Source organism: Tribolium madens, unplaced genomic scaffold (assembly GCF_015345945.1).
Source record: "Tribolium madens isolate multiple individuals breed KSU strain unplaced genomic scaffold, Tmad_KSU_1.1 Scaffold_11;HRSCAF=98;Tcas5.2_LG3b, whole genome shotgun sequence".
In the NCBI taxonomy this organism is placed as follows: domain Eukaryota; kingdom Metazoa; phylum Arthropoda; class Insecta; order Coleoptera; family Tenebrionidae; genus Tribolium; species Tribolium madens.
In genome coordinates, this window is record NW_025400975.1 from 317,812 (window position 1) to 342,494 (window position 24,683).

Consider the following 24,683-nt stretch of genomic DNA (forward strand, 5'->3'; position numbering starts at 1 on the left):
TGGGCAAGTTTTATGCGTGCCAATGTTACAGGGGTGATATTGAAAAAAAAATGCCTCCTATTTGGATTACTAGGGGTAACTATTATTGCACTTTTCTATTCCATCTTTTCTTAAATGAAAGTATTTATTTATTATTATTTATATTATTTATCACTCTGTATTTTATTTAAATACCTTGAACTGCAAAAATATAGCTAGTGATATTTAACAAAAAATGAAATTAGCGGCAAAACCTAAGATTCTTAGTCGGCAGCTGGTGCTAGTATCTAGTAAATAAATTTTTTGTTTGTTGAAACATTTTGAAAAAATATGCTCAATTAAATATAATTATAGATGAGCAAAAATCTACATAATAAGTGTGATTCAAAATATAATAAGAAAAATACTACATTTTTTGTATGAAAAATGATGGAAGGTTTTATCGAAAAATTACTACTTTCTACCTTATTTGACAAATGTTTAAAGAAGTTAACAAAAATTTAAAACGGCTGTTAAAAAATTGCTAAATAAATAATACTGAGTTGCTAAGTAAGATATTCTAAATGCTAAGTATTAAAATAATATTTGCTATGTGTAGAAAAAGTGGAACAAATTTTTATCTTTTAAGCACTCAAAATCACTCACTGAACAATCCTATATCTACGGCCCCGGCGCAAAAATACAGGGTGCGCCAGAACTCGCGCCCCAGAGAAAAAGGTAAAATACCAGGAACATGGAAAAAATGGTAAAAAAATTCGATCTATAAAAATTTTAAAGTTATGAGAGTTTAAATTTTGGAATTTGATTTTATTTATTTCTGTTGGAAAAATAATTTTCTAACTTTTTTTTGCTACAGGCTATTCGAAGAGGAAACAAGAAAGCTGTGTCCTAAATTGTAACTCTGTTCAATGTTATTTGTGGCTTTTATTAGCACTTTTACTAAATACTTATAAACAAACATATACAAGATTATCAATATTATTAAATATACGTAAAAAATGACAAATGTCAAAAAAATAATGTTCCTGGTATTTTATTTTACTTGAAATTTTAAGTAATTTATTGTTGGTATTTATTATTATTAAGTATGGTGACACTTCAATACTAAATAACTATATACAATAATTGGAACCTATACATTTTTTATATTGTAATTTCAATAAAAACACATCGTTTTCTAGGTTAAAGGATTGTTCGTGCCTGTTTTCATAATTCCCCAGTCATGGCAACATTTTTTTTTTGTAACTTTACTTTTGTTTTTGTTTAGTAACAGTTTTTTATAATAACTTTATTATCTTTACCTAGCGTTCAGTTTTTTTTACATAGCGCTTAGTATTTTTCACTTTGAAAATGTACTTAGCATTTTTTCCCATTTAAAACATGTCAAGTGATCAGTGAATGTTCCTTTCCCTCTTTTACTAATAATAAACTAGTAAATTATAATCACATGTATTTTTGTATTTAGTAAGTGTTATGATGAAATGATATGATTACAAGGGGCTTACCTAGTTTACACCTGTACAATTTGCAATTTATTACCTAGAACTGATAATATTGTTTTTAATCCTAATTCATTTTGTTAATACCTACTCAAAATACATTACGCAAATATGGATGTATTAATGTTTTGTTTTAATGTGCAATAGATATACAGAGTGTTCCGGCTAAACCTCGTATTAGAAGTATTGTGAGCTCAGAGCTTTGTTATTTAAGCATTTGCAAATGACTGTAATCGGTTAGGTCCGGTTCAATTTATAAGTGAAAAATAATGAATTTTGCTTGTTTACATCACGTTTTTTGTAAGATTCTGTTAAAACATATTGAAAAATTACCAAATTGGGTTGAAAACGACCTTTTCATGATTTTTTGGGCGTATTAGCACGTTTATCAATTAAAAATTTACAAAATTATTTCGTCACAAATCGCTAAAAAATGGTGTTGTTTTTACTTCTTTAGATTGTGCTAAAAAAATGTTCAAAAATAATACTATTTTTCCGTTTTAGGGCGTTTTTTGGTCAGAATCGCAATTGTTTTAAAAATTTTCATCGATAATTAGGTAAAAAATGAAAAAACTAAAATTATTTTTGCTTCTATGGAGAGCTTCAGCATAGGTATTTTTGAGCCGGAAAATTATCTGGTTGCTTTTTCAAACATTTTAGCAGGTTTTTCAATCAAAAACACAAAACTTCGGCAGAAATAAGCCGAAAAATTACATAATTAATTCGAAAATAATGTTATTTTTGCTTTTTTCAAACATTTAGTTGCGTTTTTAAGTCTAAAANTGTTATTTTTGCTTTTTTCAAACATTTAGTTGCGTTTTTAAGTCTAAAATAAAGTTTTTCTTTAATATTTGCTAAAAAACATAACAAAAAATTAATACATATACCAGACTAAATAAAAAACGACGTAATTTATGTTTTAAAACATTTTTCAATAAAAAACGCAATTATTTCGAAAAATTTTGTGAACAATACGCCCGAAAGTAATTGAATTAAGTAAAAATAGTGTTACTTGTGCTTTTTTAAACATTTATTTATTATTATTTATTTAAACATAATTTAACACTTTTATCCACTGTTTATTCAACAATCCGAGTTGTACATAGAGCTTTAACATTTAGTAATTTCATTCCTAATAGAAAATAACACTTAAAAGTCTGATTCAATAAAAGAATATTGCGAAAAAAATTGTTTTAAAAGAAAATACCAGTTTTCAAAAAATTTTACATAACCCCTTAATCCACCCCTTCAATTGTGAAAAAAGTTTATTCAGTGATCCTTTCATCAAAGAAAGGATTTAACTTTTCTCCTTCATGTATTCAAATCCGATTTCAAGATAACTAAAAACGGCAGTTATTGATTTTGAAGTAAATCCAAAAAAAAAAAATCAAAAAAGTCTAAATACATATTTCGAAAACATTTAAAGTTAGTTAGGTCCAGGAAAGGATGATAAAAACTTTCTCAAAATCCAAAAACGCAGGACCTAATTGATTATGACTACAGAGGTAAGTATGTATATGAAGATTTTTAGGTAAATATTATTGTCATAGCTTTTGGTGTTTATACGGAACATCCTATTATATCCTCTGGATGCTATAAAATATTTTTGCCAATATGTACAAATAAGAAAATTTGCAAGTTTTTGACGTTTTTTGATATTTAATAACATTATGACAAAAATCACATAATGGAAAAAAAGTTTTTTGGAAAATTTCACTCAATGTTAAAAATTTTGGATTCTGTTTTTTTTTTCATTTTTTCGAAAAGAACTTGGTTACAAAAAGTACGCTACCTTGAAAATATATTATTTGCACCTAAATTAATTAATTAACCTGTTAGGATATTCAGGTTTTGTTAGAAATATACTAACAAAAAAGGAAAAACAACAACGCCATCTGTTACAATATTTTTTGAAAATTTTTGGATTAGCACCTTCCTCTTTAAAAATCGATAATTTTACCATTTTTGACTATTATGAAATTGTATTTGAGCATTTAAAAGAGAAAGGTTTAATCTTTCTTATGGTGGATTCATAATTGAGAAAATGCTTAACAAATACCCAAAATTTAGCGTAACATTTGGCAAATAAATACTCACAACTCAATTTTTCTAAATGAAACGCCCTAATTTTTAACATTCCATATACCTATGTTATAGTAACTTTTTTAGTCATTAGCCATAGCTAGTTTATGAGTTTCAATTGAAATAAGAAAAAAACGAAGAATCAAAGTTATTCAAATTTAGATTAGGTAAATTAATTAATTTAATTTGTATTTACGAAAAGAATAACATAAATGAAGGGGTGAGTGGATAAAGGTATCATGTGCATTAACCTATATTTGGAGTTATAAAAATTTTAATATAATTTATAATAAATTTGATATTTAATAACATTATAACAAAAATTACATAATGGAAAAAAAGTTTTTTGGAAAATTTCACTCAATGTTAAAAATTTTGGATTCTGGATTTTTTTCATTTTTTCGAAAAGAACATGGTAACAAAAAGTACGCTACCTTGAAAATATATTATTTGCACCTAAATTAATTAATTAATCTGTTCGGATATTCAGGTTTTGTTAGAAATATAATAACAAAAAAGGAAAAACAACAACGCCATCTGTTACAATATTAGCAATAACTATTCAAACATTTTTACACTTAATTTGATTAGGTATTTTAAAGATAAAGCGGCATCAACATAATATTAACAAAACCAACACTGAAATTGAATATTGGCGTATATCTGAAATATTTTGCAAATAAGACCATTATTCTGGATTAGATATAACATATTAGTGATATTCGTGATAAAATAAACAAACGACGTTGCTCGAACAAAGCTTTTGATGAGTGAACGATTAAGCAGTCTCTTATAAGTATCGGCGTCATTAAACGCACAATGAATTTCGCTACGATCTTTATCTCTCAGTTTCTAACAATATCGGTTTGTTTTTGTTTTGTGATTAGTGAAATTGTAAACACAGAACAATGTTTCAAAAAGTGTTGTTCAAATGACTCAATTTTGTCGTCCGAAATGGGACGATGTATAAAAACGAATGAAACAATCAGTTTGTATTACAAAAATGTTTGTATGTTACCGTCAATTATAAACTGTAAAACTGTCATCCCAATACCGGAAGACTTCCATATACTTGAAAACAAAAGCCTCGTTTATGAATTCGAACAACACACATTGCTTTTGGATCCGGAAAATTACTGCATCGAGTATTTGGATAATGTGAGAAACTTCACAGCTCTTGTGTGTGTTGACGACCTTAAAAATGAAAAAATTAAAGAACTAGGTGAGACAACGAACCTTAAAGTGATCTTAAATAATGATTTTAATAAACTTTCAACTGGAGATGATTGCATAAGAAAGTGTTGTCCTCACGATTCATATATCTCAAATGTTACCAAAAATTGCATTCAAGTGAACCAAACTGTCCAATTACCGTATGAAAATGTATGTCGTGTGAGTAGAAAAACGTGTTTTGGCAACAAATTGTCGGGTGAAATACCTCAAGAGACGTTTACAATTACTGAAAATTATGATTTGGTTTATACATTCAACAAGATTTCAATGACTTTTACTAAAGATGACTACTGTTTAGACTATAAGGACCAACTGGAATTTCTATCTGCATTAGTATGTGTTGAAAATAACGATCCGGGAAATTCGGCCCCCATAGGTAATGTTTTTGAATTTTTACATACATACAGATAAACATAAATCACTAACCACTTATTACAAATTTATCCAATTAGTGTAAAAAATTATTACACTCTAAAACACCACAAACCAATATTTAGTTTTAAGAGGGTGAACAAAAAATTTGGAACCGACGTTGTTTTGACTATTTGCCTTCAGAAAATGATAATTAAAAAAAATGAAAATAAGAATGAATTTTTGAGTTTTTGAGTTATTAAATGGCAACTTATAAGTAATTTTTTTTCGAATATAAGTAAAAATTTGATTCGTGAGAAACGTCACATTTTTATAGTACTTTAGTTTTTTCAAAAAATAAATAGTTTAAGGTTCTATACTTTTTATTCACCCGGTATATTCACATTTGTATGATAAAAAACGATAAAAACCTGCGTAGAATAAAAGTTTGCATGGTTGCAAATATGACATTAAATATTTTAGTTTGATTCAAATATTTCAAACAAACATTTCATTCAATGACGGTTTATAATAATCGTTCTATATTTAACTGTTATTGTTTTAAATTTTTAAATTCTTTCCTGTATGTACACATTTTGGTTAGTCATCATTTTGAATATATTGCATTTTTTGACGAAAAGTGTAGATCAAAAAAGTTGATTTCTGTGTAAACTCTTTTTACAATAAAGTAATGTAAGGTGGGATTTCACAGCACGACAACTTTCTTTATAAAACAAGCCCGTAGGGCGAGTTCTGAATTAGTTAGAGCGTTGTAAAATCATTTTTCATCAGTCCATGTTGTTATTGTACAAATAACATTCAACAGTTTACAATCCTTAAGGTCTGACAAGAGGTTTTAACAGTCCAATTTTCGCTTTAATGTTGGCTTTTTAACAGCTTTGACAGTTTAAATCTTCAGATACTGACATCTGAATTTGCAAATTCATTTCTTAATAATTTTGTGTTAGTTGTCCTTGAAAAAAGCATTTTCTACGCAATCAGGCTTTCTTAATAATGCTGTTAAGGGCCATAACAACCGCGGGGAGATTAAGGACCTCCTTAAACATCTCTCTCGCTTGTTATGAACTTCTTAACAGTCCTTAATTCGTAAATAACTATTTTGGCCTCCTAACCCGTAAACATCCAATTAACATATGATGGACAATTAAGATAACTGTGCTGTGTTAAAATTTTTGCGGATATAAAACTTTTTAGCTCTTTTATTTTTTTTATTTTTTTATTTACTTACTTTTCCTTTGTATCTTCCTGGAGTTTAAAAGTCCAGGTTATTAAAGAAAATATATAATTAATGTTTCACTAATTTATTTTTTCTAATTAGGAACATTTTTAAGGGTCATTGTGATGATAAAGTACCAAAAACTTCAAGTTTACATTTGAGCCTTTTGATACAACCATGGTATAATAAGGCCCAGAAGAAGAGTTTTTAAAAAGTCTAATATCTTTAAAAATATCCTTTTTAGTACTATTTTTTTAAATTTTTGTAGTAATTCAATTAATAAATTTTATAGAAAACTACAATTTGTTTTTTTAAATTACAAAATATGCAGTTTATTGCATAAGTAAGTTAGGTGGGTCTGAAGGCTGGTGCGTTGTGTAAAATATTTTTTTTGACTATTTTATTCTATTTGGAAAAGCGCGTCATAGCCAAATTTAATTAAATAATTTAATTTAATAAAAAACTTATTTCTGATTTTTTATAACAGTCTTTGGTCAAAAAGCTTAATACAAAATTTGTGTGTTGACCAATTTACAGGAATCAATTCCGCTACGCGTCGTGTGTCAAATTAATTTCGTAAAAAATGAGTGTAAATACATAATTATTGTAAAAAAACATAATTTTTAACTATACTACTCCAAATAATTAAAGGAACAAAAAATTTTAAACGGCTGTAACTTATCGGAAAATGGTCATATCTAGATTAAAAAAAAACATTTTAAAGCTTTAAGTTTCTAGTTTTGAGATGTTTTGGCAAATATTCTTTTTGTGCTACGGTTATCACACAATTCTAAGTAATAGCGCAAGAAAAAAATTCTAAATTTTTATGTTTTTGTTTTTGATCCACGGACTTGGAGATTTTTTTTTAGTTAAGTCAATTTTTTTCTTTACAATTTATCGCTGAGATATCTGACTTTAAATGAAAAAAGATCCTTTTCCCTTTGAGCATTGATACCTCAGGAACCAATGATCACACAGAGGATATAAGGGTAGTGTCAAAAACTGGAATAAATGTCTTACAAGATCCTTTTATGATTTTTTGAAAAAAAAAAAATTTATTCTCAACATTGATTTAAAGAAAAGAGAAAAAAGTCACTTTTTGCAATGTTTTAGTAAATGTAGTGTGTATTCACTAATATTGATGGGGAGACTTTTAGGTGTTTTTACAGCTTAATGTAATGACTTTCTTTACAATTTTGCATTAGTTATTTGCCAAAAATAAAATAAAATAAACAAAAGTTTTTTGTTTTTTTTTAATTTGTAAAAACATTTAAGAAACAATACTGATTAGTTTTTGAAAAACAAAATCAAAAATATTTTTTTGAATTTTGTTTGGACTTTAATTCTTTTGCAAAACTTTCATCAATCGGTCCGAGAAAACGGTTTGATGGATCGATTTAAAAATTAGCAGGGCTGTGGGGGATACTTTGAGCTGTAAAAACACCTAAAAATATTAGTCTCCCCATCAATATTGGTGAATATGTGGTAAATTTACTAAAACACCGCAAAAACTTACTTTTTTCTCTTTTCTTTAAATCAATGTTAAAGGTGAAAAAAAAAATTTCCAAAAAATCATAAAAGGATCTTATATTAAAGCTTAAAATGGTTTTTTAAAAATCTAGATACGACTATTTTTCGATGAGTTACAGCCTTTCAAATATCACAAAAAAAATTTCCTAAATTTTTTGATCCTTTCATTTTTTGGAGTAGTTTATTTTCAAAAAAATAGCCATAAACACACAATATATGTACACAAATAAATTGAAATGACAACAGTACCTTGTAAACCTTAATAAATTTTTAAGGCAAATACGAAATATTTTTTTTCCAATTTGTTGTAAAAAGTTACTATTGTGATATGTCCTTGTAGTTGTTAATGGGCTTAATTTTATCACTAGTGTTAAAAAGTGTGACATAAAAATAACAAATAACACTATTTTCATAGCAACGCCACGACACTAGTATGATTTTGGAAAATTATTGAAATTACAGATTTAAAATTCGAATTTGATGCGACTACATTGGAAAAAATCTTGTTGGAAACACGATGCAAAATGGCTATTTTTTGCACACGATCTTCACAACTAGTGAAAAACACACTCTTTCTGCAACTTGTTGCATAAATAGATATTTTATTTTTCTACCTCAATGAGAAATTTGGAAAAAGAATTTTTTTATAATTTGTGTAAAAAACACATTTAAAAAATTAATAAAATATTATTTTTACGCCTTAGACCTTTTGTTGCATTAAAAACCCTGTGGTTTAACACCTACAGGAACAAATAAATTTGCACAAGTAAAACCAGTATCAATATACACATTATTCATATCAAAGAATACAACATGTTGAGTAAGGAAATGATTACGAGCAAATCTGATAACAATAACAATATGCCTATTTTTGTAACAGTTCTGTGAAATCTATAGAGTGACATTAATCAGACTAAAAGTTAATCAAAAGTTAATTAAGCTAATTGATTAATTTGATAAGGAAAGAGAAATCAAAGTTCATTTATCCTTTTACAATTTTAGGCAGGCATTTATACCAACACGTACCTATAAGAATCAAGTAACAAAAATTTATCATTATCAATTTGTTGTTCTTTTTTTAACTTACTTTCTTTTTCTGTTTTTGTTTATTACACTCCACACATGTGTATTTCTTATCATTTTTATCTCTATTTCTTTTTGTTTTCTTTTCGTCGACAAAGAAGTGTAAATAAATAAATAAATAAATAAATACGCGTTTTATACCTATACGTTTTAAAATGTGCCAATTTATATGTAAAAATTAAATAATAAAAATTTAATTCAAAATTAAATTTATGTGATTACACTGTCATTTACATTACATTGTTAAATATATCTTTTTATCAAAATTTTTGATTTAAAGCAACTCTTAATAAGATATTCAAGTAGCAAGTGTTTAATAATGTTTACTTTATTATAATGACAGTCTGCAAAAAATGTATGAAAAATTTACACGACTCATCATTTGTGTGCTCTTGATTTTAAAATAGCGATGTCGTCAAATGGCAATTTGTTATCATTAGTAAATTTTAATGGCTTATTGTTTTGTGAAATTCTAGTTTTTGAAATCATCATTGCGTTATAATAATTAAAAAATGATAAATAGTACTTTGAAATTATCATTTTTATTTTATAACATATTAACTCAGATATAATTTTGTCTGAATTACTGAATATTTTTTTTTTATTTAGAATTCTTAAGATTGACTGAAATTTAATCTACATATTTGAAATACAGGGTATGTTAGAACTCGCGCCCCAAAAAAATTTCAAGTAAGATAATATACCAGGAACATAATTTTTTTTTTTAATTTTATCTGTTACAAAATTTTGACATTAATTTTTTGACTTTTGACATTTTTTATGTCTATGTAATGATCTTGTAGATGTTTATTTTACAATTATTTAGTAAAGGTACAAAAATTTTGCCATTAAAAGCCTAAAATTGAAACTGTCATAACTTCGAAATTTTTATAGAAGGAATTTTTTGAACATTTTTTCCTTGTATCTTATCTTACATTTTTCTCTGGGGCGCGAGTTTTGCCGCACCCTGTATAAATAAATATATAATGCAAAATATTTAATGTATTACGCATAATTATGTAGAAAGAACTAATTAAAGGAAATTATTAGTTTATATATTTTCTTTTATACACGAGTTTATTTAATAAATAATAACTGATAAGATAAGGGTATTAGTTTAAGAAATTGGTTTTTATTCCTTTATTCATAGTTAGTAATGTTTATCAGAAAAATTGTGCAAAAACTGTTTTTATTTTTACTTGCTTGGTAGAAAGGAAAAATTAAAATTTTTATTTTGATTTTTCACAGTCAATCGAGTTGTCTTAATTCCTTAAAATTTAAGGATTTATTTGAAAAATACAGAATTGTCCCTAATATACTCCTTATTTTTCTTTTATCATCTCTGCTTTGTTTGCAAATTTAAAGCTTACACGATTGACATATTTTTTTATCACAATTTTAGAGTAAATCTAATACCTAGTTATTTATTATACAAGACGATAAAGAAATTGTTTATCTACGAGTGAAAAGGTTACGAGTGACGAAGTCATGAGTGGACTTTTTTCACGAGTAGATAAACAATTTTTATCGTCGTGTATAATATTTCGTTTTATTTTGTACTCACCTACCAGAATTTCTTGTACAAAATAAAGAATATAAACAGTAGATAAAAATTACTTTATTTCACTAGATGATAAAATACTACTTTATCTACTGAAATTAGTTGATAAAAGCGCTCATTAACATTGAGTACAAAATAAATATGATTTATTACCTAATGACACATTTTTGTTTATGGTTTGACATATTTCGCATAGAAATATAATTTGGTCAATTTTGGTAGTTTTTAGACCAAAATATCGTATGATCTACTAAATTTGGAGTCAAAGCCGAATTTGAAACACAAAATTCGAGTGTTTGCTTATTTTCAATTGAATTGAAGTCTGTCTAAACATAATTTTTTTTTTTTAGTATATATCATCATAACAGATAGATATTTACAAAAATGCATTTATTGCGTTAATTTTTATTGGTGTCTATTTTTTAAATGGTATGATGTGTAATTTATTACCAAAGTTTATTAATAGATTGTCTATAAATTAGCCCACGTTACCTCTGTTTGCAAGAAGCAAATAAAGAATATTTGCGATGATTAACACTCCACAAAATCATTATTTGGGGAAACAGAAAACCATTACCACTTCGTATAAATATTTATTCGACAATGAAGTCTGTTCCACAAGATAATTGAATCTAGTTAATCGCATTCATTCAGTGTCTTTTAACAAGTTCACATATTCCGTTGTTTCTTGCTTATCTAATCTACCTTTTAACGGCGTCTTATATGATCATGATTCAGTATCAGTGGTGATATCATTTAAAATGGGTGATAATTTAAAGTTCGTTATTTTTTTACTCTTTAAATTTACGTTGATTTATGCCAGTGAAACATATTGTGAAACTAAAAATTGTATAAGAAAGTGTTGTGAAGATAACGAATTTTATAATTTAACTAAAAGTGGCTCAAAATGTGAGAAAAACAATGGGAAACTACTATCGGAATTCCCCGAATACCAGGATATTTCGTTGTATCAAATTATACACGGCAGAAGTTGTGATGTTGAAATGATAAAAATACTACTTGATGGTGTAAATATGAAATTTACATTAAACGAGAATAAAGTGGTGTGGGAAAATATGGTATTTAATTATACAACTTCGTGCATTGATATTTATGATAACAGATTAGTTGCTCTTGTCTGTACTTTTGGAGACGAAGAGGACCAGCTTGTATCAGCCATAGGTATTGCAATAGAATAAGTTTTTAATTTTTAATAGTATTATTATTCAACAAGCAATAATTATTAAAAAATAGTCTTTATACAGGGTGCGCCAGAACTCGCACCTCAGAAAAAAATATGAACATGGAAAAAATGTAATTTTTTATCTATAACAATTTCGAAGTTACGAGAGTTTAAATTTTGCACTTTGAATGTTTTTTGTGGCTTTTATTGACAAATTTTTTGTACCTTTACTACATAATTGTAAAAAAACATATACAAGATCATCAGTATCATTAAATAGACAAAAAATGCCAAATGTCAAAAATTTTTGACAGCTAGAATTTTTTAAACATTTTTTCCGTGTTCTTGGTAAGTATAAGATATCTTACTTAATTTTTTTTCTGTGGCGCGATTTCTGGCGCACACTGTATATTTGAGTAGAATACGATGTTTTATCTACGATCTTTTTGATAAAACACTTTCTGCTTACAAAATTTATATTTGTTATAATGACAGATCTGTGACTTATGATGATAAGTCACCAGTGTGACAACACTGTCAACAACACCATTGACAGAACTGTGACTTACGATAAGTGTGAATTATGAGTAGCATAATGTACCTATAGTTATGTAAATAACAAATGTATTATTAAATGATCGTAGATAATTTTTTTTATTTTTCTTTATCTTTTTTAATTTTTCAACTTTTATTTTTTTCACACATTGGAAAACTTCAAAGTCACAAATTGTGTTTGCTTTTTGTTTTTGTTCCTAGAAATGTTGTGTTTATGTTTTCATGTTGTCAAAATTTCAGAAACTGTTAAAATCTAAATTTGAGGTATAACTAATTATCTTAAACAAGAAATTTTTATTTTATTTTTTCGATTAAAGAATTTCTATATTTAGAAGTTTTGATTATAGATGCTAAAAGACTTGATTATTAGAGATTTTTACACAATTTTAGAAACACACCAAAGTCTATAGTTTCAACTATGCACTTACTTGATTTTTGACACTTGATTCTTGATTTTCATTTTTTAAGCTCATTTCTCTCAAAGAAACAACCCAAAAACAGACATTCTAGAATTTCTGGAATTTTAGATAATGATAATATACAATTCTACAACCTTCATTAAGGATGTATTTTATTTAAAATATATAAAATAAAATCTAACATTTGTTAAATTTCTATTTTATTTAAATTTTGTTTAAAAAATTGTGTTTTGTTTCTAAATTCAGAAGTTTTGATCTTAGAATCTAGAGAATTTGATTGTTTTTTAATTCTTACTAATCTTTCAAAATAGTATACAGGGTGAATATAAAGTAGGGTACCACGCGTTTTTTTTAATCATTTGCCTTTAGAAAATAATAATTAATATAAATTGAACTAAAATAAAAAATGTGATCGTATTTTGAGAACATATTTTTGTTTTTTTTTTTTTTGAGTTATGCAATTTTTTTGTCAAAATTTCAATTTGTCTAAAAAAAAATTTGGATTAAATAGATAACTGTAATCCTTTTACATCATAACCTTCACGAGAAAAATGGTTCTATAGTGGGTTACCATTTAAAAAAATTAAAAAATTTCTAGAACTCAAAAACAAAGAAAAATTTGAAAAATTTTATTCCTGTTAAGACATCACATTTTTATAGTACATCATTCATCAATTAGTTTTTGCAAATAAATAGTTTAAGCAAAAAACGTTTGGTTCCATACTTTTTATTCACCTGGTATGTGTGTACATACATAATTTTTGACACTTGATTTTCATGTCTGTCATAGAAATAGCTCAGACTTTTAACTAAAATTAGTTTTAAGAACAAATATTTTCATTTTAAGAATTCAGATTTTTTTCTAAATCTAGACTTGTAATTTATTTAAATATGTTGCTTTTTTCCCTTTTGCTTATACTTACACTTTGTGTCTCTAAATTTTCTTAGACGATTTTTCATTAAAATAAATCAAAAACCGGAACTGCCAACTTCCCTTAATAAACTTATCTTGAATGAATTTGTTAGTGCCAACGTTAAAACTATTTGACATTTCCGTTTAAAAAAATAGACTCAATGTTTTGTGTGCTTTTTGCTTTGAACTATTATTTATTTTAGCCATGACGAATAGGAAAAGTCTGTTTCGGGAATAATTCTACGAAAGTTAAACAAAGGATGTTTAAATTCTATTAAATATGAGATTAAGATTAAATATTTAGAATAAAAAGTTGATACAATTATTAAGTTCAGCAACAATGATAATAAAACTGAAGGCCAAACATAAACTCCTAAACGTATCAAATTACCTTAAATGTAACATGCGAGTGATCTGTTTTGTTTGTTATTATTTAAATTTTATTGATCAGTGAGTGTAGAATTTGAACAAAATCTGAGTTATATTTATTTGTGATGGGTATTTATGCGTTTTTTCTTGTCTTCCTCCTAAATTTCTTCACATTTGAGTCAACTTGCGATAAAGAAAACGACGAATTTCATCTATCAAGTGTAATATGGAAATGTTGCCCTTTCGGACAGCAGTTTGTTGATAAAAAGTGTAAAAACGTGGGTGATGATACTGATGTAAATTTAGTTAAAACAGTTAATTTACCATATTCTGCAAATATAACTATTCAAAGCAATTATTGCGATGTTAGTAAAAAAAATTTGTTTGTGATAAATGAAAATGAAGAAGCTTGTAGTGTACAGTGGAATAATAAACTCTATTACAGACATGAGTTTTTAGATTATTTTTGTGTCGATTATAATACTGATAATGGAGGTCTGCGAGTGTTGATGTGCGAGGATAGGACATCAAAATATGATTCATCCATTACTACTCTTGGTAATTGTTAAAATTACATCAATATTCGATAAATTATGTTTTTGACATTTAATAGTTAGGTAACGGTTCACTCGAAGGATTCACAATGTTTATTAATAAATTAAAAACAACAAAAATGATAAATTTAAAACCATTTATTGTGCGTTTACAGTGTTCGGTTTTATTAAAGCACTCAGCTTCAGTTCGTGCTTCAAACCTACAATGTAAATAACTATTTTTGTATGATTTCTTGTTCGAGAATTAATGACAAATTATCTTATCTCGTTTCCCGAATACTGATTCTAATAATTATGTTTCCAGTACTTATATCTAATCTAATCTGCCTCTAAGGACATGCTTTTTGAATGAAGAGTCAGTTTTATTTCTAAGTTATATAGTACAATATGTCTAAATTAAAGTGTGTTGTGTTTATATTTTGTGAAATTGTAATTTTTGAACTCTTTAATCTAGAATTCACAAATGCAACAACAGTTTACAACATAATTAATCCAAAACCTAATAGCAACACAACGGACACATCAGAAAATCAAATAGCTATTTTCCATGCTGTTGGTAATACTTACATTGAATAAAAAGTATGGAGCCAAACGTTTTTTGCTTAAACTATTTATTTTTTGAAAAAAACTAATTGATGAGTGATAAAGTACTATAAAAATGTGATGATTTAACAAGAATAAGTTTTTTCGAAATTACCTTTTGTTTTTGAGTTCTACAAAAAAAAAATTTTTTTTAAATGGCAACCCACTATAAAATCATTTTTCTCATAAAAGCTATACTCTAAGGATTACAACTATCTGCTTTATATTTAATTTTTCACATAAATTGAAATTTTGACAAAAAAAATCGCATAACTGAAAAACAAAACAAAATTTTGCTCTGAAAATACGATCACATTTTTTATATTACTTCAATTTATATTAATTATTATTTTCTGGAGGCAAATGATTAAAAATAAAACCGCTTGGTTCCATACTTTATATTCACCCTGCATACAATACTGTAATTAAGATATTCATAAATGTCACTATTTCGTTTGACGACACAAAACTCTAAAAAAAAGTAGTCTATTTTTTTTTCTTAATAACGTTTTCTCGTATTTGCCACATAAAAGGCACTTTACAGAAAAATAACTTTTTTGAAAGTTTCCAAAACATACCTGTTTTTTCAAAATTAAAATTATGTCAGAAATTAGTATTTAACCAAGTAGGGCCCAAAAAAAGTAATTTAAATCAAAAATGTTGTATATTGCATCTATCCGGGGACCTACTGTATATCAATGATGCTATTGCATTTATACAGGGTGGTTCAGAAGTCTGGAAACGATTTTATCTGGCGAAACTATAAATTTTTTTGGCAAATAAATTTATAGGTGTGCAATGGCTATAAAAATGCTATTAAAAAAATTTGAATACTGATATTAATTTATTGTTTATACTTACGAGATAAACATAGTAACATTTTTTTTTAATGGAAACCACCTACCACATTTTTTTACACAACGAACTTGTTACAAGAATTGTTGCTGTGCAAAAAAATTTTTGTTAAAAAATGCTTGACTTACAAGAATTAAAGAATTTTTTAAAGTAAACTACCAGTTTTTTTGGAAATAAATTAATAAATATTTAAAGGTTGTAAAGGAGCGATGCCAAAATATTTTTTATTTTAATTAGTTGTTTAAACTTTTGAGATTACCATACTTACTAATAATTTCTTTTCTTAAATAAACGGTTTTTTTATTTATTGTTTTACAAAAATATGTTTTATGCATTATATAAATCTACAAAAATAGTTTTTGAGCGTCTTGTATACAAGGTGCGCCAAAACTCGCGCTTCAGAGAAAAATACCATATAAAGTAAGATACCAGGAACGTGGAAAAAATGTTAAAAAAAAATTATTTACAAAAATTTCGAAGTTATGAGAGTTTAGATTTTGCACTTTGACTATTTATTTCTGTTAGAAAACTATTTTTTCAAGTTTTTTTGCTACAGGCTATTAGAAGAGGAAACAAAGAAGCTATATCCTAAATTGTAACTCTATTTAGTGTTATTTGTGGCTTTTATTGGCAAAATTTTTGTACCTTTACTAAATAATTGTAAAAAAACATATACAAGATCATCAGTATGATTAAATAGACATAAAAAAGTGTGAAATGTCAAGAAATAAATGTCAAAATTTTTTGACAGATAGAATTTTTTGAACATTTTTTTCATGTTCCTGGTATCTTATCTTACATGAAATTTTTCTCTGGGGCGCGAGTTCTGGCGCACTCTGTATGTATTAAATTATATTTTAATACCACATTGCACGAAAGTACTAAAAGGAATAGATAAGACAATGAAGTTCAAGTACTAATACCTAAAACCTAAAAAAATTAATAGAAAACATATTTAGTAAAAAATAAGAGCAAAAACATATTTCTCAATCTGAACATTCAAGTCAAGACAAAGCTTAAATATTAAAAATAAAATATCTGACATGAATCACTGGAATTTCCGATATTACAAAATCAAATTTTAAATCTTACCTGTTGATGTGATAACTGATAAACTTAATAAATGATAAGAAAAAGAAAACACTTCTGCTTAGTTTTAAACTTATTTGAAACAAATGCTGTATTTTTTAAAACAACTCACATAAATACTAGGACTTACAGTTACAGGCTTGTCAAAAAGTTGGCACAAAATTCAGATTTCTTCTAATAAATTAACAAAAAAGGAAAAAGAGGTCTATTACAAGAAAATGTGAAAAACGGAATATTAATTGATAAAAAATTACACGTAATTAGAAACTTCTAAGCAGCTTTTAAAACGGGAGTTACGAGTTTACAATTAAAATTTTTTAATGAAATATTCGTAGATGAAATCAATAAAAACAAAAATTAAGTTCCGATTTATCATTTCACAGGTTGTTCTTGACCTATTACTAAATTTCGGAAATTTCTTCTCACAATTTAAATGAACTTACAAATTTTATAGCCAATTAATTTTTAATTAACTTTATCACTATATGATATTGATCTTATTTGTTACTTGCCTTGACAGAAATTATTTCTCACTTTTCTAACAACTAGGTATATGTGTTTTAACACCACAGAAACAATACTTTTTGTAGTGGATCACTTAAACTAGGCCAAATAAACTTCAAACTTTGTAGGTCAGAAGATAAACATTGATAATTTTAAATCTTATGGTATAAGAAACTAAACGTTTTTATTTTTTACAAGAAGACAATTTTTCGTTTTGCAAATTTTTTATAGAAACTCACTAAAATCTTTTTTTATAAAGGCTATGATCTACGGATTACTACTCGTATCTGCATTTTGTTCCATTTTTTTTCGATTTTTTTTTATACAAGAACTCGTGCCCCAGAGAAAAATCTCATGTAAGGTAAAACAGGAACATGAAACATAAAAATTTCGAAGTTATGAGAGTTTAAATTTTGCACTTTGTTTATTTCTGTTGGAAAAATAATTTTTCAAAAGTTTTTTTGCTACAGAGGAAACAAGGAAGCTGTATCCTAAATTGTAACTCTGTTAAATGTTATTTGTGTTTATATGGGCAAAATTTTTGTACTTTTACTAAATAATTATAAAAAAAAAACTTATACAAGATCATCAGTATAGACAAACAACTTTTTCACTTTTCGACTAACTAAATAATGGTATTTTTTACAGCTAGTAGTGAAAAAAAGTATGTTAAATTACATAACGAAAATTTCTTTATAAGATAAACGATTGTTTACAGTTTTTTCAAGCCGTTCAGAAATTAATATCACTTGAATTCAATCTAATCTTCGTCCGCACTCGACCACTGTCGTTGATTTTTTTCAATCAAGCTTTGAAAAAACGTGAACCGTCTGCTTGTTTCAGTCACCTGTAGATCAGATATGTGGAGGTTGTGTTTATTACCAAACAGTGAGTGGAGAGAGTGGACAGTTCGTGTCATTTAAACAATGTATCAAGCAGCAATTTTCTGCTTCCTAACACTAATACCAAAAATAACATCTTTAGATTTCTGTGATACAAAAAGTGCAGTTTTAACCAACACCACATCTTATTTATACAAAGGCCTGAAAGAAGAAAATTGTAACTGTGCACGTCGAACTTCTTGTTTAAGAAAATGTTGTGCGGTGGGATTTTACGCTAGTAAAGGAGTGTGTCTTCGATATGATAATCCGGATTTTGTTTTGAACATTCCGGTTTATGATGGAAAAAAATTCGTGCGCAATGTGAGCGCTAATACAAATATTTTGGCGGGAGTTATGAGCTGTGATTTTTTTATTTTCGGATCGAACGAAAAGGATTGGTTTTATCTACAAGAGAGGGGGGGAATTCTCACATCCGAATACGGATTAGTGGAAAATGATTTTTATTGTGTTGATGATATTAAGGATAAAGGCTTGGCGGCGTTTATTTGCTATGATAGAATCACTACCGAAGCTACGTCGAGAAAAATTTATGCTGCAGGTAATTTATATTTTATCATGTTACATAAAATGTTGGAAAATCCATTATTATAACATAAAATAATTACTTTACACGTTTCCCGTAATTTACATTCACATTTATATTTGTTTTTGCTTTAAAATTCAATAAAAATCAGCGTGGATTTAGTTTGAAATGACCTATTTTAAAATATATTGTGGTTAGGAAATAGGACAAAGTCGGCGGCTTTTTGTGTCGTTGAATTTGTAAACATTGAAAGATTTTTAACAGCTGCAGGAGTTTCAAAACGTAATAGAATCCAGATGCACTGTTGCCAGCTCAAAAAATTAAATTCACTAGATCGGAGGCTTTTTTTATAAAAATTTCGTGATTTTTGACTAAGTAGGGTAAAACAGAGTTTTCAGTTTAAAAATCTGCTTAATTTGTGGAAAAGGCAATAATAACAACAGCATTTTTGGCCTAATTTGTGGTTTCACAGCTTGTTTTGAACTAAATTTTACGAAATAATTACATTTTTAGCTCAAAAATCAGTTGTAAAACATTTTGTCTATTCGTGCGTCTATTCCATATAAATTATTTTTGTGATTTTTAGACTTTGAACAAGATTTTATAAACTAAATAAACCCCTGCTTCAAAAACAAGAAAATCAAGCAATAAAAAATATCAATTTCAATTAAATTGTTTAATTTTTGGCGTAGTTGAACTGATTTTTTCGATTTTTTTAATTTTTTATCCAAAAACGTGTTTAAACTTAAAAAGACAAACCTTCACAAAATTTTGCAATTGTAATTGTATTTCTACCTGAAACATGCCAAAACTATCGAGAAATGCAAAATAATATACTTTCTAATATAATTTTCAACTCAAATTTGTTGTTTTTTAGTTTAATCGTGTAATTTTTTAGAATGTATATACAGGGTGATAACGGACATTCATCTGAGTTAAAAGGTCCTATGACAAAAATTGTTAGAACCTTTTTTTCACAAGATATAGCTCTTCAAAATTTAGATTTTGGATTGTTTTTCGTAGTTTCCATTATATAATCTTGAATTTTCTTAGCTGAAACAGAAGATCTTTTAAGACTGAACAGATTGGATTGGAAAAATCAACAATTTATGTCTTATAGTGTAAAAAAAATTACCAAATTAGCAAATTTAACAATAAATTAAATCTAACAACATCGGAAACAAAAACTAAGAAGCTTACATGATAATATGAAACAAAAATCTGAATTCGTTTTTATGCTTAGCTGAAAGTCTTCCATCACCATTCGAGAATTAGTCCGACATTTTTGAATCCACCCTATATAAATAATAGTTTTGGTTTTTTCGTTGTTATTTCAAAAATGTGCCTAAAAACTCGAGAAAGCCAAAAATAATAATTGTTGGCTCATTTAATAAAATAATAAAATAATAATTGTTTTTAGCATTTATCTACTAAAGCATTAGAAAAAGACAAAAATAAAGTTTTTTTCGACCCTGTTTAGTAAAATTTCTTAAAAAAACAAATAGAACTTCTTTTAACCAATTTAGTGTTTTTTTAAGGAAAAATTCGGGAAGTAATCAAGATTTATTGATTGAAAAAAATTGAAATGTGTGAAAAGGAAGCAAAAATATAAGTATATCAATAATTGAAAAATTAGTATATTAATTTTTTAAATGCAGAGTTCCAAGAGTTTTTTCGTTTCCAAAAAATCACAGTTTCTACCAAATCACCAGACTAGCATTAAAATCACCAGGTTTGGTGAAATTTCAAAACACCTGGCAACACTGTCCTGACAAACAATGACATATTTGACACTTTTATTAATTACGTAAGTGATCGGCGTGGCAATAAAAGGACTACTGGGAATCAATGAAAACAAATCAACTAATTTCGTAAATGTGTTAATCTTGTTTAGGATCTCATTCGCAACTAAATAAGAGACAACTATAATGTTATTTTTAGAAAAGTGTTTACAGGAAATTCGTTTAGTACTTTTTTAATTATTATTCATTTATTACGACTAAATATACAGTACTTTGATATTACTGGAAAGGAAAAACATTTTTTGATCCTGAAACGAGAAAATCAGTAATTAAAACTTCATTATTCTGATAATTTCTGCTTTTTAAGTCCTTTACATTGGCGGTTTTATTTATTTTAATAAAACGGTATCTGATAGGGACAGTCGTTGGTTTTTCGTAAACATCATGAATATTTCATTAGAATAAATTTTTTTCCGAATTACAAAAATAACTATTCTCATGTGATAGGGGAAAAACCTGTGGGTGAACAACAAAAATTAGTGGGTGAATCAAAAATTGTGTTAGAAGATTTTGTTAAATTGTTTACTTTTTCATTTTTGCTTTGTTAAATAAATATAATTTGACTTCAACGATTTTTTTATACAGGCGATTTAAATGCTTAATTAAATTTTTTGAGAACTACTCTTGTATTTTCTTCTTTTGATTTTGAAGCACTTATTTTTTCTTTTTTAGGCAATTTTAAAATATAGGCAATGAGATTTTTTTTGTTAATTGCATTTAGTTAAACATTTATAGAAAAAAAAAATATGAAATTTAATGTGTTAAGATGTTTTGCTCAAGGTGTGTCAGTAATAAACAGAATAGTATTAATCTGAATTTATTTGCACAATTAGCATAAAAACTGTTTTTAACAATAATAAATATCAGAAAATTATAATTTACGAAGTGTTTTTACACTAAACTTCGAAAATTTCCATATTTATGTCATTATTAATTTCAATTATTATTATGTTAAAACGTTTTTACTGTCATTTTGAATTTAATTACTTAAGTATTAATGACAAATCTTGATAAAATGTAGTTAGCTCACGTACAATACCGGATATAAAATCGTAAACGTACTTTTTAGGCTAATTGTGATGAAAACGATTATAATTTAATTTAATAATTCTCATAGCTAATGAAGTCGTCTTCGGAAATTTATTACCCATGCCCTATTGTCTTTATATTACGTGAAATCATTGACATTTCATAGACTTGTATTTTTAGAGAAAATAAATTTTTAGCTACTGGTCAGCTCTATTATCTATTAATAATATAGAATTATTTCGAGAATATTTTTAGTAAATATTTTTTTAAAAATAAAACTTTATTTTTGTATAAAGTAAAATAAAATCGCAGTTAATTCTTCTCTGGGAAACGGAAATTTTTGATAATTGACAAAATTTCGAGGTAAATCAACTGGTTAGGTGATATTTGGGAAAAACGTGTTTGAGTAGGTATGTAAATACATCTCTGTTTTTTTAATTAAAATTTTATGACGACATAATTAAAACAAGGTTACTATAAATAGAATTATCTTTTTTAATCTTCCTATAATAAATTATATCTAAATATTTTTTTTCTTTTTTTCAATAAGTGCAAAGTACAATATGACGAGAACAATTAAAACTGCTGCTGTGGATGACTAATAAGTGTAAATACAATTAGATTTGTAAATTCCTTGATAAAGTCCTTGTAAGGTTCTTTAAGGATCCTTGAAATTTTTTTTGTTACATTTATATTTTTCCAATGAATTCATTATGTATGCCTTACGATAATTTACACTACTTTGTATTGAACATGTTGTCCAGCTCATGTTCGAGGAATTTTAAAACCAGTTACATTTAGCACCAAGTTTGCAAGAAACTCAGAGAAATAATTTTATTCAAACTGTGTTATAATGAGTATAATTGCATAACATATTAAGTAATATCTGTGCAAGGGAAAGTCTAATCTTTGTAAATAAAGTGGCTAATGGAAAAAGGAAAAAATGTTAATCCAACAAAAACAAAAGATGTTCGTTCACTTTCTCTCCGAAGATAAACTACGGCGTGCATTTTTTTAAGTGTCTTAACGTTGGCACCACTAGTAAACTAATTCTTGGTGATTTTACTAATTTACTAAAGTTGGCAGTTCCGGTTTTTGATTTATTAAAAAACTCAACAAAAAAATTATCAGAAACAAAAACACGAAAACTGGGACAAATATGGTACCGCTAGTAACAGTTTTTGGAAATTTGGAGACAAAAAACGTGCAATCAGAAGAAAAAGACCACAATTTGAAATGCAGGTTTGATAATTTTCCTCTAATTTTTATTAAAAAATTGACGAGGATAGAAAATAAACATGAATGAGAAAAAAACGTAATTAGATTTTTGAGCAACAAGTTGAAACAAAAACTGAAGAAGAATTTAGAACATTTATCAACTTTAAGCTCATAAAAGTTAAAATTTTGACATTTTTGGGACAAAACCAAAAAACAAACAAAATTTGTGGCTATGGAGATAAGCTGCTATCAATTTTTGTACTAAAATTTTGACTTGGTGATTTTTGTTTTGAAAAAAATAACAATTCAAGAGTACATTCACCACAAATTTACAAAACACGTTTATAAACAAGCGATATACTCTCTAAAGACACATTAACAGCACATTTTTAAAATCTGGGAACCACTGTTTGTCTTCACACAATTTTTTTTTCTAGGTATGATAATATCTATGCCATTCCTGCTCCTAACATTCATCGCATATGCTCTTTTACCGGATCGGAACCTTCATATGAAAGCTCTTATGTTTTATGTCATCAACTTGATGTTTAGTTACCTACTTCTTGTCATCATCCAGCTTACAGAGAGTCAATTTGCTGAAGTTACTTGCAAATCTCTAGGTAAGTAATATTTCAGTTAAGTATTTTTACTAATTCTGTAGATGTATTATTATTTATTACCCACTCTTCATTAGCTTTTCAAGTTAGCAGTCAAGTTGTTTTTTATATTTTAATTATTGTTCAAACTTAAGTGAAGCATTTAATTAAACGGATGTTATGTTATGTTCCATTCGGTGAAAAATCAGGACAACGAAAAAAAATTTCTATTTTCTTTCCGATGGTAAAACGCATACAATTATTGCATGGCATAATTAATATCTAATATGAACTTGTTTAATTAAATGATCTTTAATATTTAGTAATTTTAAAGTATTAAGAGTAAGGTAAGATGAGAGAAACATAGAAAAAATGTTTACAAAATTGTAGCTATAAAAATTTCAAAGTTTTGAACTCTATTTATTTCTGTTGGAAAAATTATTTTCCAAGTTTTATTAGACTATTAGAAGAGGAAACAAGGAAGCTGTATACTAAATTGTAACTCTGTTAATGTTATTTTGGTTTTTGTTGACAAAATTTTTATACCTTTATTGAATAATTATAAAAAAAAAACATACAAGATCATGAAATAGACATAAAAATGTCAAATGTCAAAAAATAAATTTTTTACATAGAATTTTTTTCGAAAATAACATACCCTGGCGGCAACTCTTCTCAAAAAATGGATATTCGCGTTTCGTTAAAAACTAATATTAATTTTTCTAGTTTTTTGATTCTGACTTCCATACTCTGATTTTTCCCGATTTTTCCTGATTTCTCCAATTTTGTATACCGATTTTTTCTGTATATTTACTCCTTGCATTACTTCTATTTTCAGGTGTTAGTAATTGAAAATAGAAATGCAACATCATGAAAAAAGTAATACTTATTTATTCTGAAACTTTTTTTGTTTTGTTTTCTATAAATATATACATCGTATATATATTTTTTTTATATTGTAGGTGCGTCCAATTCATAGCATCACAATACATTTTTTCCTAGACGTTTTTCTAAATACATACAGGGTGAATATAA

The 24,683-nt window shown here is 26.6% G+C and overlaps 1 protein-coding gene across 6 annotated transcripts in view; it reads left to right on the forward strand.

The window, feature by feature from the left end:
- The window catches only part of LOC123005223 (G-protein coupled receptor Mth2-like), a 40,674-nt gene that overhangs the window by 10,840 nt on the left and 5,151 nt on the right, over positions 1-24,683 (forward strand). For 3 of the 6 annotated variants that reach the window (XM_044398891.1, XM_044398899.1, XM_044398883.1), the window contains exon 2: positions 23,490-23,672. In XM_044398891.1, the coding sequence (XP_044254826.1) occupies positions 23,490-23,672 (183 nt within the window). Of the gene's footprint in view, positions 1-4,388; positions 4,783-11,281; positions 11,738-18,406; positions 19,019-23,489; positions 23,673-24,683 lie in introns of those variants that run through there. The other 3 variants (XM_044398924.1, XM_044398916.1, XM_044398908.1) reach the window with 3 other exon arrangements.